The 12753-nt window shown below is 42.8% G+C and overlaps 1 protein-coding gene across 3 annotated transcripts in view; it reads left to right on the plus strand.

Annotated features, from left to right (window-relative positions):
• The window catches only part of strip2 (striatin interacting protein 2), a 33572-nt gene that overhangs the window by 17167 nt on the left and 3652 nt on the right, over positions 1–12753 (plus strand). For 2 of the 3 annotated variants that reach the window (XM_069671670.1, XM_069671671.1), the window contains exons 7-21: positions 89–195; positions 351–478; positions 834–1022; positions 1378–1428; positions 4743–4975; positions 5695–5760; positions 5843–5906; positions 8340–8411; positions 8557–8631; positions 8853–8950; positions 9425–9551; positions 10686–10786; positions 11136–11202; positions 11321–11425; positions 12414–12618. In XM_069671670.1, coding sequence (XP_069527771.1) covers positions 89–195; positions 351–478; positions 834–1022; positions 1378–1428; positions 4743–4975; positions 5695–5760; positions 5843–5906; positions 8340–8411; positions 8557–8631; positions 8853–8950; positions 9425–9551; positions 10686–10786; positions 11136–11202; positions 11321–11425; positions 12414–12618 — 1688 coding nt within the window. The remainder of the gene's footprint in view (positions 1–88; positions 196–350; positions 479–833; positions 1023–1377; positions 1429–4742; positions 4976–5694; positions 5761–5842; positions 5907–8339; positions 8412–8556; positions 8632–8852; positions 8951–9424; positions 9552–10685; positions 10787–11135; positions 11203–11320; positions 11426–12413; positions 12619–12753) is intronic. The other variant, XM_069671672.1, reaches the window with a different exon arrangement.

The following is a 12753-nucleotide window of genomic DNA, read 5'->3' on the forward strand; positions in this document are numbered from 1 at the left end:
CCTTTCGGGCACATTATTATTGTTTGGAGCACCAATTAAATGCCTTCCTCACAATTATCAGAATGATGTGTGTTTGTTTTCCTTGCAGAGTACTACTGAGCATCATGTACCTGATGGTGGAGACCATTAGAGTACAAACAGAGGACGACAGGCCTGAGTGGAGAGCAGCCAGAGAGGCCTTTAAGAATGAGCTAGGTGAGTGTGTAGAGCCAATACAGGGCAGCTTTGCTGAGCTATGTACGGTTGCAGTGATCATATACCGTCATTAAATGTTTTAATTTGCACTAAAAGATTTTATGTGTGTAACAGATGCATTTATTCATCCAATGATTTGACCTTTGACCCCTCAGGTTCACCGCTGTACAATGGCGAGCCCTTCGCCCTGCTCCTCTTCACAATGGTGACCAAGTTCTGCAGCATGAACGCCCCACACTTCCCCATGAAGAAAGTACTGCTGCTGCTCTGGAAGACAATACTGGTCTGTACATTATAATCATTCAGTCATTGACACATAATACCATCCTGTGTTTCTTAACTGTAGTATAACTGGTTAGTGTGTTCCTTTTGATCAGCCGCTTAGCTCCGACTACCCTCTCTGGCAGACCAACCACTGCTGGGTGATAGAAACGCTTCACTAACTGGGCGCCGCTTGTGATTTTTTTGTGATTTGTCTTTATAAGGCATAATGTACGGCAAGCTGGTCATTGTAGTATTTCTCGATTTTCCTGTTGTCCGGCTCTGACAGCAACCATCCACCTTCATTCTGCTCCTCCAGACTCTTTAATTCACCTGTCATCTGCCTGTGAATCACTGTCTCCATCCTCGTCTTCCAGTTCACCTTGGGGGGTTTCGAGGAGCTCCAGGAGATGAAAGTGCGAGGCAGAGAACGCTTAAACCTGCCTCCCCTCCCTGAGGACAGCATCAAGGTGGTCAGAGCCATGAGAGCAGCCTCGCCCCCGGCCTCCGCCATGGAGCTCATCGAACAGCAGCAGCAGCAGAAGAGGGGCCGCCGCAGCCGCCGGGTACTGAACTCCCCACTCACACACACACAGGCTCCACACACATTTGATCAATCGTACCTCAGACTAATTTCACCATTGTTTGCCTTTTAATATCTGAAAAGCTTTATTTTTCCCTGTAGAATTCCCTCTGTAATTCACCCTCTAACTCTCTGCTGGGTCAGGTTTCTCCTGAAGTTCTTTAGCGCCAACATCCCTGGTTCTCTGTTGTAAGTCAGTGATCCCAGAGATGAAATTGGTGCTGGGTGGGCTTTGAGAATTCAAAGCCTGTTGTTTTTACTTAAGCTATAGACTGGACAGGCTTTCTCTCTAATTGCCCTCTGGTTTCTCATTGCCCCTCTTCCTTGTGTCCCCACAGAGTGCCTTTGTTGATAGCTTGGAAGGAGACAGTCCCTTTCCCAAGAAGCAGGTCTTTACCCACAAATTCCCTCTTTTTTTCCTTCTGCATTTTTCTCTTTGCATTGAGCTGGACTTTTAGCACCCCTAGACACCTTATTTCTGCTCTCTCTTCTTCTTTCCTTTCTCCTCCTGTGATTTAACCTCATCCATTCATACAAGATGCACCAAAACTGAGAAAGCAATACTTAAGATGTCAGAACAAATCTGCATACTGAGAATCATTCAGGCATTTGTATGTAAAACATTTATAACTAATACTCTACATGTTTATCTACATGATACAAATCAAAAACTCTACATTATGCTCCAAGAGGTTTTGGTGCAGTCCCCACTCATTTCCAATTCTTAAAGGAATAGTTTAACATTTGCGAAATACACCTAAGCCAGTTAGCTTAGCTTAGCAAAAAGATTGAAAACGGGAAATTTCTAGCCTAGCTTTGTTTAAAGGTAAAATCTTCCTCTAAGCAGCACCTCTAAGGCCCCGTGTCCATGTAGCGCCCTTTTCTGGCAGAAAAGCACTGGCCGGGCGCTGGGGAGAGCTAGGATGAAGCACTTGTGCGGTGAGAGAAAAAACGCTGCACCTGGTGAGAAAAAAAAAACGCTGCACCTGGTGAGAAAAAAAAAAACGCTGCACGCAGGTTTTGTTTCTATGACAACAATAAGTTTAACTTACTACAGAGCTAACAACAAGCTTACAACGCGTAGGGCGATAAAAGCACAACACTTACCAGCAACATTTTGTGTCCAGCCGATCTGCTCTGCTGGCCAAAATAAGTTGCTCCTCCGTGATTGGTGGTTACCAGAGTGACTGGCGTTGACGACACCAGCACCTTTATAAAAACCGCGCAAAAAGGCGGAGCGATCTGAAAAAAAGACTTTTCTCTAGGCGGTGCATAAACTCTGTCCTCATTGGGAACATTTGAAAAAAGATGCATAGAAAAAGGCGTTATGTGGACACAGGCCCTAAAGTTAACTTCTTAACATTTTAGTTTTTGAGACAATAGCAAATTATTTAATTTCCCAAAATGTGGAACTATTCCTTTATTTTAATCGTTTCCCCCTGCACGTTTATTTTGCCTCTTCTATTTTTGTCTTCCCTTTTCCTATCCTTAGCCATTCGTTTCTCTTTTATTTCTCCTCATACATGCCCATTCCTTGAAACTTATTTTCATGTTCCTTACGTACTTTACTTTTCCTCCTCCTTATATTTCTCCTCTTTTTTGCTTTAATCCTCCTCCTTCCTTCCCATGCTTATCCCATCATTTTCATCTTCTTTTCCTTCCTCACCATCCAATAATCCCTCATACTTTCTCTCTTCTCCTCTACCCACCCAATTTTTCTCCTCTCTCTTCCTCCTCCTCCTCTTTCAACTCTTCAGTACGGGGGGGCGGGGCTTGAGAGACAGGGCTGACTTGTTGGCTGTTGTCATTGGTGCTGGAGCGGTCACTATCCACAGTCCCATAAGACAGTCACTTCCGACATCTACTGTAGTAGCATCCCCCCCTGTAGTGTTCATCACATTGCTACCAGGTTTGGCCTCAAAAATCACCTTGCACTGTAGACTCTGGACTAGGGGTCAATATCCTTAAAATGCATTCATTGAGGAGGTGAATTGAGATCGTAATGAGCATATTTTCTCGTCTGTAGGGGTCGTATTTGGGTTTCAGTTGATCTCTCTCTTAAATGGATGACATTGAAAGCAGTTGCCCCCTAACCCTGATAGAAACACACTAGCTTTACCTCCCACACAGCAATGAATGGCTTCTCCATAGAACACACTACTTCACCTCTCCCTCCCTCCTTCCTTCCCTCCTTCCCTCCCTCTCTCCCTCCTTCCCACCATACACTCACTATACTCCTCACTTAGTCCAGCATTATAGCTACCTCTGGCGCACCATACATTGACTGCACTAGCTCAACTAATGTCCTGACTCATGCCTGATGCTTGCACTATTGCCACAGTCATTCATAAGAGTAATGGTTTGAACTGAGATACTATGCTCGTATATGTGTGAATGTGTGTTACGCACTTGAACATGAAATGGGTTTGTTTGTACATAAAGTCTGAAGAAAAAGTCTGATTGGACCTTGCTTGCATTTTCTTGTACATTGTGAAATGCTGATGTGTGGTAAGTTAAATCATAAACGTTGCTTGTGGTTGCTGTGGATATTTCAGAAAATGTCATATTTATGTAGCTTCCCTTTCAGGGTTTTGATCATTTGAAGGTTTGAAAATTTGATACAGAGTTAAAAGAAGAGATGTCTCACCAAGAAATTCATGAGAAGAGCAGTGCACCTCTCATATCTTTATGCTAACTATGAGGCTACAGCCTGGAGACAGCTAGCCTAGCTTTGCATAAAAGCTGTAAACAGGGAAAAACGGCTAGCTAGCTCTGTTCGAAGATAAAACTATATATATATATACAGTAAATATATACTCTATCACTTGTGGATATATTAAATTAACATTGTGTAACTTGTTTGTTACACAACCACATTTTTAAAATGTTTTCTATTTTTTGGCTTTGAGCTGACAGACTGCGCCCAGTTAGCAGTCCATCACCTAGCTTAAACCTTAACTTCTTTTTATTTATATACTGGCATTTCTAAAGAAGCAAACAAATGCGCTATGTAACATGTAAATAGTAAGCTTTAGAGCAGGTTTTTTATCTTTAGACAGAGAGGGGCTAGCTGTTTGCATCTTTTTTCCTTTTTTTGCTATGCTAAGCTAACTTTCTCCTGGCTGTAGAAAGAAGAAAGAATACATCAGAAAAAAATATATATTTTTAGTGCTTTGTCAACAAGAAACATAACATGTTCCACCTAGGCTGCATTTTTAGTTATGAAGAATCATGATAGTGATGTTTAACACCCCAATATAGAGTTTTTGTATCCCCCTAAGGTAGGTTAAAATAATTTTAGTCCACACATATGACAGTCACAAATAGAATATGTAAATTATTAGCTTGTTCCAACTGTTAATTGGAGAGTGAGTTAAATATTTAACTCTTTTTTTTTTATGGCAGTGCCATAGATATATTTAAATGTGCATCATTGTATACACATTTCCTGAAAAATTGTCACATATGGTATTTTTGGACACCTGCTGATTTTTTACAATAATTTAAAACTTGAGTTTGCTTGTTATGGAGTAAAAGGTAATAAAAACAGGCAATCAGGTAATGTTTAGATTTCTATTAGATAGTTTTGAGTCTTTCCTCAGTCTTTCTTATCCCTTTATATGAGATGATTTGACTCTTAAACATTATAAACAGTCAATCCCAGTGCAGTTGGTTGACCACCTGTCCTCTCTCTCCCTCCCAGCCTCTGGTCAAGCAGGACAGCCTGGACACTTATAACGAGCGAGACCCCTTTAAGAACGACGACGCCCGCGACGAGGAGGAGGACCCCGAAGACACGGACAGCGGCATCGAGGGCGAGGTGGACCCTTTGGACCGTGATGTCTTAATCCAGCCGCCACCTCCTCCACCTCCTCTCAGACCCCCCACAGAAAGGGTCAACTTCCCCAAGGGCCTGCCATGGGCCCCTAAAGTCAGGTTAATTGCACAGTTTTGATTTCTGTGTTCGATTTTTTACAGCATTTAAAAATCTGTGCTTTGACTCGAAAAGCCTGGTAAAAACTACAGGGAGTTCTTACTCCTCCAAACGCACACTGCAGTAGAGAAAACTTCCCACCCACTGCCAGGACTAAACACCATTTGGCTGGCAGCTGGTGTCAGTTTCCCTCCCTGTTTCTGTGCCACCACTTGCAAACTTTAGACAAAATTAGAAAACCCTCTCTAAGTTTCCTCTCCTCACGATCGTCTCGCAATAAGCTCTCCATCTGTGTATCCCAGGCAGTAGCATGTGTGTCCTCCCAGGGTGCTGCTGCCTCTGCTTCGGGAACATGAATAATGCATCTGAACGAGGACACAAACATAGCAGTGCATTTATCATGCTATCATGATCAGAAACCTCTCTTTCCTTTAGTCAACCTTATCATTAAGTGTGTTTATGTCCTTGGATAAGAGAGCAGCTACACTGAGGGTTGATTAAGTGCTGATCAGTAGGAGGCTCTGAACCTTTCACGCACTGTGACTGATGAGATTTGAGAAAGCTAATGCAGTGTGTTGCTTGTTTGTGTGGGTGTGCACACACATGCAAGTGCCTCCTTTGAAATATGGCTGTTAAGTTGCTTGTTTATATGCAGAATTGTTGCAGCAGGTCTTCTCAAGTGAATCAGAAATCTGACTTCAGATTGTCTGTGTATGTGCAGGGAGAAAGATATCGAGCACTTCCTGGAGACGAGTCGAAACAAGTTCATCGGTTTCACCCTGGGAAAGTGAGTGTTTAATCTGACACAATGAAAAAAACTTTATTCTTTTTTTTCTTTCAGCCTGGTGTAAATTTGTATTGTTTTGTAGTGACATAGAGACCCTGGTGGGCTTGCCGAGACCGATCCATGAGAGCGTCAAGACTCTTAAACAGGTTAGTGGAGACTCATTCTGTTTGACAAATCCTACTTCCAAGATGCAGTAATTATGACTACATTTTTCAAGGTATCTCAATTTACATATTCTCAATCACTCTGCTCTTGCTCATTATTTTGACATATAAAAATATTGGATCCTGGAAGTGTAGGTGCATATAAATGTTGGTACTTACAGGGATGCAAACTCGTCACCTTTTGGCAAAATTCTTATGCGATCAAAATAAGTCATGTACGAGATTCATGTAGATCCAAGGAGATGCGGGTTGAATTGCCAGGACCACTTGAGGTTATCCACAGAATTATAACTATGTGGTTTGGAGCCTTCTACCACTGTAAACCCAGGGAACTGTCTTGAAGGGCGTCTCGTGCCTGATGCCGGGGACACACAGGAGCCAGAAGCACTGCCCGCTGCCTTTTGGCCCCTATGTTGACCAATTGGTCTGTTCGCCGATAGAGCGTGGAGCTCTGGCTGGCTTGCGATCTGCAGCGAAGGTTTCAGCGTCTGTTCTATTTTCTTTGCTGGCCGCAAGCAAATCTGGCAAGAAAACAAACTGAAAACTGGATATAATGGTTAAACAAACACATTTTTATCGCCACAAATCGAACTAAACTACACTGGTAACAAACACTGTCTATACTGTGGCCATTCATTCAGTGTTTGCTCTGATAGGTGCTCTAGAAGTTTGCATACATTAATTCAGCTTCATCTATTGATTCCTTTTATGTGCTTTATGTAGGGTTGTTTTACCTCATAATGGTTGCTACGTTTTCAGGCAGATGCAAATATACTTAAAAGTAACTAGAAATGAGCATGTAATGCAAAATTCTCCTTGGGGAGCATGCCCCCAGATCCGCCTAGTTGTGGCAGGTTTTCTCTATCCACACAGTGGTCTCACCTGTTTGTATCCCTGTATTTTGCTTTGAGTGCGTATGTGCAACAAAAATTAGGACGATAAATGTTCGTCAATTACCTTTTTTCCATGACGAATACGAGACGTTGACGAGCTAAAAATAGGTTGTTGATAATAAAAACTTGACGACACGTATGTTTTGTTGAAATGAGACGGGACTAAAATCAGAGTCATTTGACGTTTCATCCACACAAAAAGGAGCGATCACCGGCTGTCTGCTTTGAGTTGTCGTCGACTAACTACTAGACTAGAATAAACTAGACTAAAACTATAAAGGGTCAGAATGACTAAAATTTGACTTAAACTTATAAGCATTTTTGGCTGACCGCCGTGATCAGCCAAAAGTGAGTGACGGTACTTTCAGAGCTGTAGAGAGAGAGAGTTGCAACATCGCAATGGCGGATCATGGAGCATATTGGACTTCCACTGACGCGACTCTCTGTCTATACGGCTCTGGATACTTTGTTCGAGGAGTAGGCGGGGCTGCTCCTTTGCTGCTTGCTGTCCTCACCTACGTCCGCAGCGCGCACCTGCTATCAAACATATTCCACTACCTCATAAGGACAGTCATTGTAACACATTACCCACAAAAGCACACACTGACCTGATGCGGTCAGACACATACTAGGTTTTGACCTAGTCTTGTTGTCTAAAGACTAAGACTAAATCTAAAATAGCTACCAAAATTAACACTGGTATGTATTTGCATTCTTAGGGGAATCAGTGGGTGCAGGACTGGTTTCAGTGTGTCAGGGTTATTTTCCTTAATATATTGCAAATGTTTTGTGTATTTATGTTTAGAGGCACCCTTTTTCTGCCAGTTTTTTAGTCACATTGGAGTAGGCCATCTGTTCTAGAAGATGTAGGTGTTAAACAATATCAAAAAAGCCTGTGTTTTTGGCTGCCAGCAAGATCTTTAGGAGGCAGGTATCTTCTTTAATTAGCTCATGAGGGATATGTCCAAGATAGACGGATTTGAATACTGTACTGATACTTAAACCCAGGGTTTTTGAGATGATTGTTGCCACTACCTTCAAGACAGTCAGGACCAGAAAACATGTGCATGATCTGCCATGCTTTCTCCACATTCCCTCCAGCAGCTGTGTGCCAGTTTGTTTGAACTTCTGTTTAGAAATGATGAAGAAGCGAATCAGGTTTTTTTCCAACAGAAGTCTCTCCAGGTCGTGGAGTTGGTTGAGGACAACTTTGTTTCCCAGGCATTCAGCCACATGACTTCTCAGGCTTTTTCCACCGCGTACATGTCTACATGTCCTTCTTTTTTCTCCTTTGCTTTGGCTCATTATGGCCCGAGTGTTTCCTAATCAATACGCCCTCGCTGCTGCATCCCCTGACATTGACATCCCACTTAAAAATCCATACCTGCTGTTTCAACAAACTGTAGTTACACAGAGGAATACACCTCCAGGTGTCAGATCACAATGCTAATTAACACTCCATCTAACGCCTTTATACACCTTTTATTTATACATATAATTTGTGTTTTCTTCTCTTCCCCAGCACAAGTATGTGTCCATCGCTGAAGTCCAGATCAAACGGGAGGATGAGCTGCAACAGTGTCCGCTTACTCTGGTCAGTAATGTCATCATGATAAACTATGTATTTAAAGTGGTCGCTATTTAAACAAGCAACGATCCAGCTCAGTTATTTGTATGTATATGTGTGTTCAATTTATCTAATACACTGTTTATGCACATTCATTTTTGTGTGTTTATAGGGCGAGGAGGAGGTTGAGGAGACGCCAGCAGAGATGCTGTACCTGGGCATGCTTCCAAACCTCTCCCAGTACGTGGTGAGTGCCTCATCATGTACTTCTGATCTCTTTTTTAAGGTCACTCACCACCACTTTTTGTCCACCTTGGATTACATTATCTTGCTTACATTTTTTTGGCTTAAAAGAAACCCCTTTAAGAACTGTAAACAGAAAGGTCCAGAGACTGTTTTACCTGTTACCTCCCAAAAATATAGATCCCAAACTGAGCCTTTGCCTAACAGCATTATCTCCTGTGTCAGATTGCCCTCCTGAAGCTGCTGCTGGCTGCAGCTCCAACCTCCAAAGCCAAAACTGACTCCATTAACATCTTGGCTGACGTGTTGCCCGAGGAGATGCCGTAAGTACTGTGGAAAGATGCTGCAGGAAGAATTTTCGAGCATCTCTAATCGTGAAATTTTTATGCAGATATGTCGAGCCAAAATGAGTAAGGTCTTTCTCTATTTATCATCAAGACATCTTTTTTCTTCCTGACATTTTTGGCTCTAGTAATACTAAAGAATTTTTTTTTTGTCATTGTAGCCTAGTTTTAGACAAACTGACACCACAGAGAGCTGAAAAGCAGTTTCCCTGTTGAGAACAGAATAAAAAAACATCCACAGCCCTGTTTGACATTTCATATGCCTGAAATCTGAAAGCTTGTTTTGATGCTGCACACTATTTAGCTTGCCAGTTCCAGCTGGAAAAACCTTGAACGCATCATCAGGGACTCACCAGAATATCTGTTTGATGTTTTTATTTTATTGATAAAGATGTTTTATTATTAGAGACCTGAAGGCCTTACGGTGTGTGTGTGTGTGTGTGTGTCCTTCAGTATCACCGTCCTTCAGAGCATGAAGCTGGGAATAGACGTAAACCGTCACAAGGAAATCATCGTCAAGGCCATCTCTGCTCTGCTCCTGCTGCTCCTCAAACACTTCAAACTCAACCACATTTATCAGGTCACACACACACACACACACACACACACACACACACACACACACACACACACACACACACACACGCACACACCTAATCCCTCCTCCTACAGGCACCTCACATTCCCATCCTTCTCTCCTCTTACATTTTTCTCCTCTTTTTCCATCTCACCTCCCCCCAGCACACACATACACTAATAACCACGCACCTCCCCCCTATGCTACCTCCATTACCCTCCACCTGATTATCCAGTCAAGCATGCGATTACTTTACTCCTTTCATCCTCCTCTCCTCCTCACCCCCACCTTTAGACTTCCATTGCCCCCCCTCACACTTCACAACCTCCTGAAACTCACACATGTATGTGTTCACCCCAATTAAGACAGAGAACATTCAAAAAGAGCTTGTCATCTAAAATCGCTTGTTTTTTAAATGGGGTTTGGCACGATGCAACTTCTTGTTTAATTTTTAACATTGCTTAGGATAGGGGAAGTGGGGGTATTTGCAGTTGGTAGGAGGGATCATCCCCTCACACTCTTTAAATTGACATGCTGGCTGTAGAGTCGTAGTGGTAGCGCCCTCTGCTGCCACACAGTGAGATTACTTACATGAACAGAAGTCCATTCAAAAGTCTTGAACTTTATTTGACAGCCACACAAACACTGTAACAACTCTTTTGAAGGGTGAATGTTCAAAATGAATCCTTAATAAAAGTAATCAACCAATCCTTACATATATTTCAAACAACAATAGTGAATAAAATACTGCAATATGACCTCATAATAGATCCAGCGGCTGAATTGTACCCTTTTTAATCTTAGTAAAGCTTCTTGATGAGGTGAAGGATTTGAATTAAAATCCCCCAGTTCTTGACCTTTTTCATCAAACAGGAAACACATCAATGATACAGGATTATCAGCTACAGGATTATTTTTTTCTCTTCTATTCTTTCTTCAGATTTGGATTTACTCTCTAGGATTTGTCACGTCAGTGTCATAATCTATCAGTCCCCATCTATCCTTCCCTTCATCTCATCTAAAAATCGCTTTATAACCACAAAAGAAGAAAAAAAAGTTCTGTATTTAGTTGTTTCTCTTCTCCAGACTGTCAGGCCCTCTAACTATACCACACTGCTGCCTCCTCTTCTCCTGCAGTTTGAGATCGTCTCCCAGCACCTGGTGTTTGCCAACTGTATCCCACTCATCCTCAAGTTCTTCAATCAGAACATCATGTCCTATATCAGTGCCAAAAACAGGTAGGATCTTCTTCAGTACGCTCACAAAAAGCAGCAGTCTAACAAAAGATGGGCCTGGTTTGGTGCAAGAGAAACAGGAAAATTGCGCCTCCAGTTTCAGAATTCAGATTGTTTTAGAGCCTGCTGGTTGCAATCTTGCATCACGGTACATCGGCAGGCTACCAGGACGTGGTACAGATGGCGTCACAGCAGCAATGCGACAAAGTGACAGGAGACTCAGGTGTGAAGGAAATAAGGTGATAGGAGGTGAAAGGACCAGGCTAGTCTGTATTAGCTCAAGTTTAGGCTGCAATACTCCAGAATGGTCTAAAAAAGCAAGAATTACAGTCTTTGTGTGTTTTCTCTGCAGTATATGTGTGCTGGACTTCCCGCACTGTGTGGTCCATGAGATGCCTGAGCTCACCGCAGAGAGCCTGGTGAGTAAAAACACTGTCAGCGTGACGTCTGATTGATCCTCACTGTATGAAGGTCAGCCAGGAAAGAGCCTTTCAGCGTTTATTATGGTCTCAGTGTGAATGTCATCTTTGTTTTTAGGAAGCCGGAGACAGCAATCAGTTCTGTTGGAGAAACCTGTTCTCTTGTATCAATCTGCTGAGAATATTGAACAAGCTGACTAAGTGGAAACACTCCAGGACAATGGTGAGTAATTCTGCAACGCTGCAAAATAAAGCTTATAATACATAATACTGACCTGGATGTCTTGGTAAGCTGGACACAACACAGAATCTACCATCTGTGTGTCCTCTTCATCATCTGAGGGCACACCCAGGGGCCCAGCAGGGCTCTGGGACGTTGGATATGCTAAGGGAAATAAAGATATATTATAAAAATACTCCCCTAGCACAGAACAGCAATTCCATGTACATTTTCATTTGTGTAAAGGTGCTTTTCGACTGCAGGAACGTTCCCCAGGAACTAGGAAGCTTTTGAGGAACTCAATTTAGTTCCAGGGTAATTGATTTACCCCCTTAAAAGTCCCTGCTTGAGGGGGAGTACTTTCCAAAGATCCAGGAACTTTCAGGGCGGGGCCTGCAGTGCTGATCGTTTCTGATTGGTCGAGTACTCGCAGCGTTTTATTTCACCCGCCATGTTTAAAAGACTGTTGCTGCTAGCTAACTGTTATCACCATGTTTCGAGATTGTTTATCACCGTGCTTTGAGATGGAGTCAGAGAAGAAAGTTTGACACAAAGATGATGCGTTTTATGGCGTCATCTTTGTTGTATGGCCTCCGTCTTCTTCTTACCGCCACCTACTGGACTGGCAGAGTAGTGCAGTTACTTTTATTGCTTCTTCATACATCATTGGCCTGATTTGCATGATCTTCCTGGAACTTTAGGACGCTGTGGAAACGCAGACAACAATGGGCCACAGGAACCTCTTCCTTGAAGAGAAGTTCCTGGTACTTTCGTCAAAAAGCACCTTATGAGGCACAAAAAGAGAGTCTATTGTAGGCAGGGTGGAGTCTTTTATAGGCTGTGAAGCTTGGCTTAAACATTACCTGTAAAAAGCCCATGCCAGGGGCCATGAAGGTCTTAGTCAAGTCACATATAGGGGCTTTTTTCCCAGTATGCTTATGGCCTAAACATGCTGCAACATTCTCCCCTTCTCACTGCCATTGCCTTTTAGATGCTGGTGGTGTTTAAATCTGCCCCCATCCTGAAGAGAGCTCTGAAGGTGAAGCAGGCCATGATGCAGCTCTACGTTCTCAAGCTGCTGAAGATCCAGACTAAGTACCTGGGCCGCCAGTGGAGGAAGAGCAACATGAAGACCATGTCGGCCATTTACCAGAAGGTCCGCCACAGACTCAACGATGACTGGGCCTACGGAAACGGTAAACAGCAGTTTGAAGTGTCATTTTCCTGGACTGACAGCTACATTCGGCCTCTCAGATCTTCTTCTACGAAATGATTATGAAGATAATTAGTCCATGCAGTCCCCCTTTTCCCTCACACGGAGCTCATTAATA

Source organism: Semicossyphus pulcher, unplaced genomic scaffold, assembly GCF_022749685.1.
Source record: "Semicossyphus pulcher isolate SPU_LCO1_2020_fin unplaced genomic scaffold, fSemPul1.0.p SCAF_20, whole genome shotgun sequence".
NCBI lineage: Eukaryota > Metazoa > Chordata > Actinopteri > Labriformes > Labridae > Semicossyphus > Semicossyphus pulcher.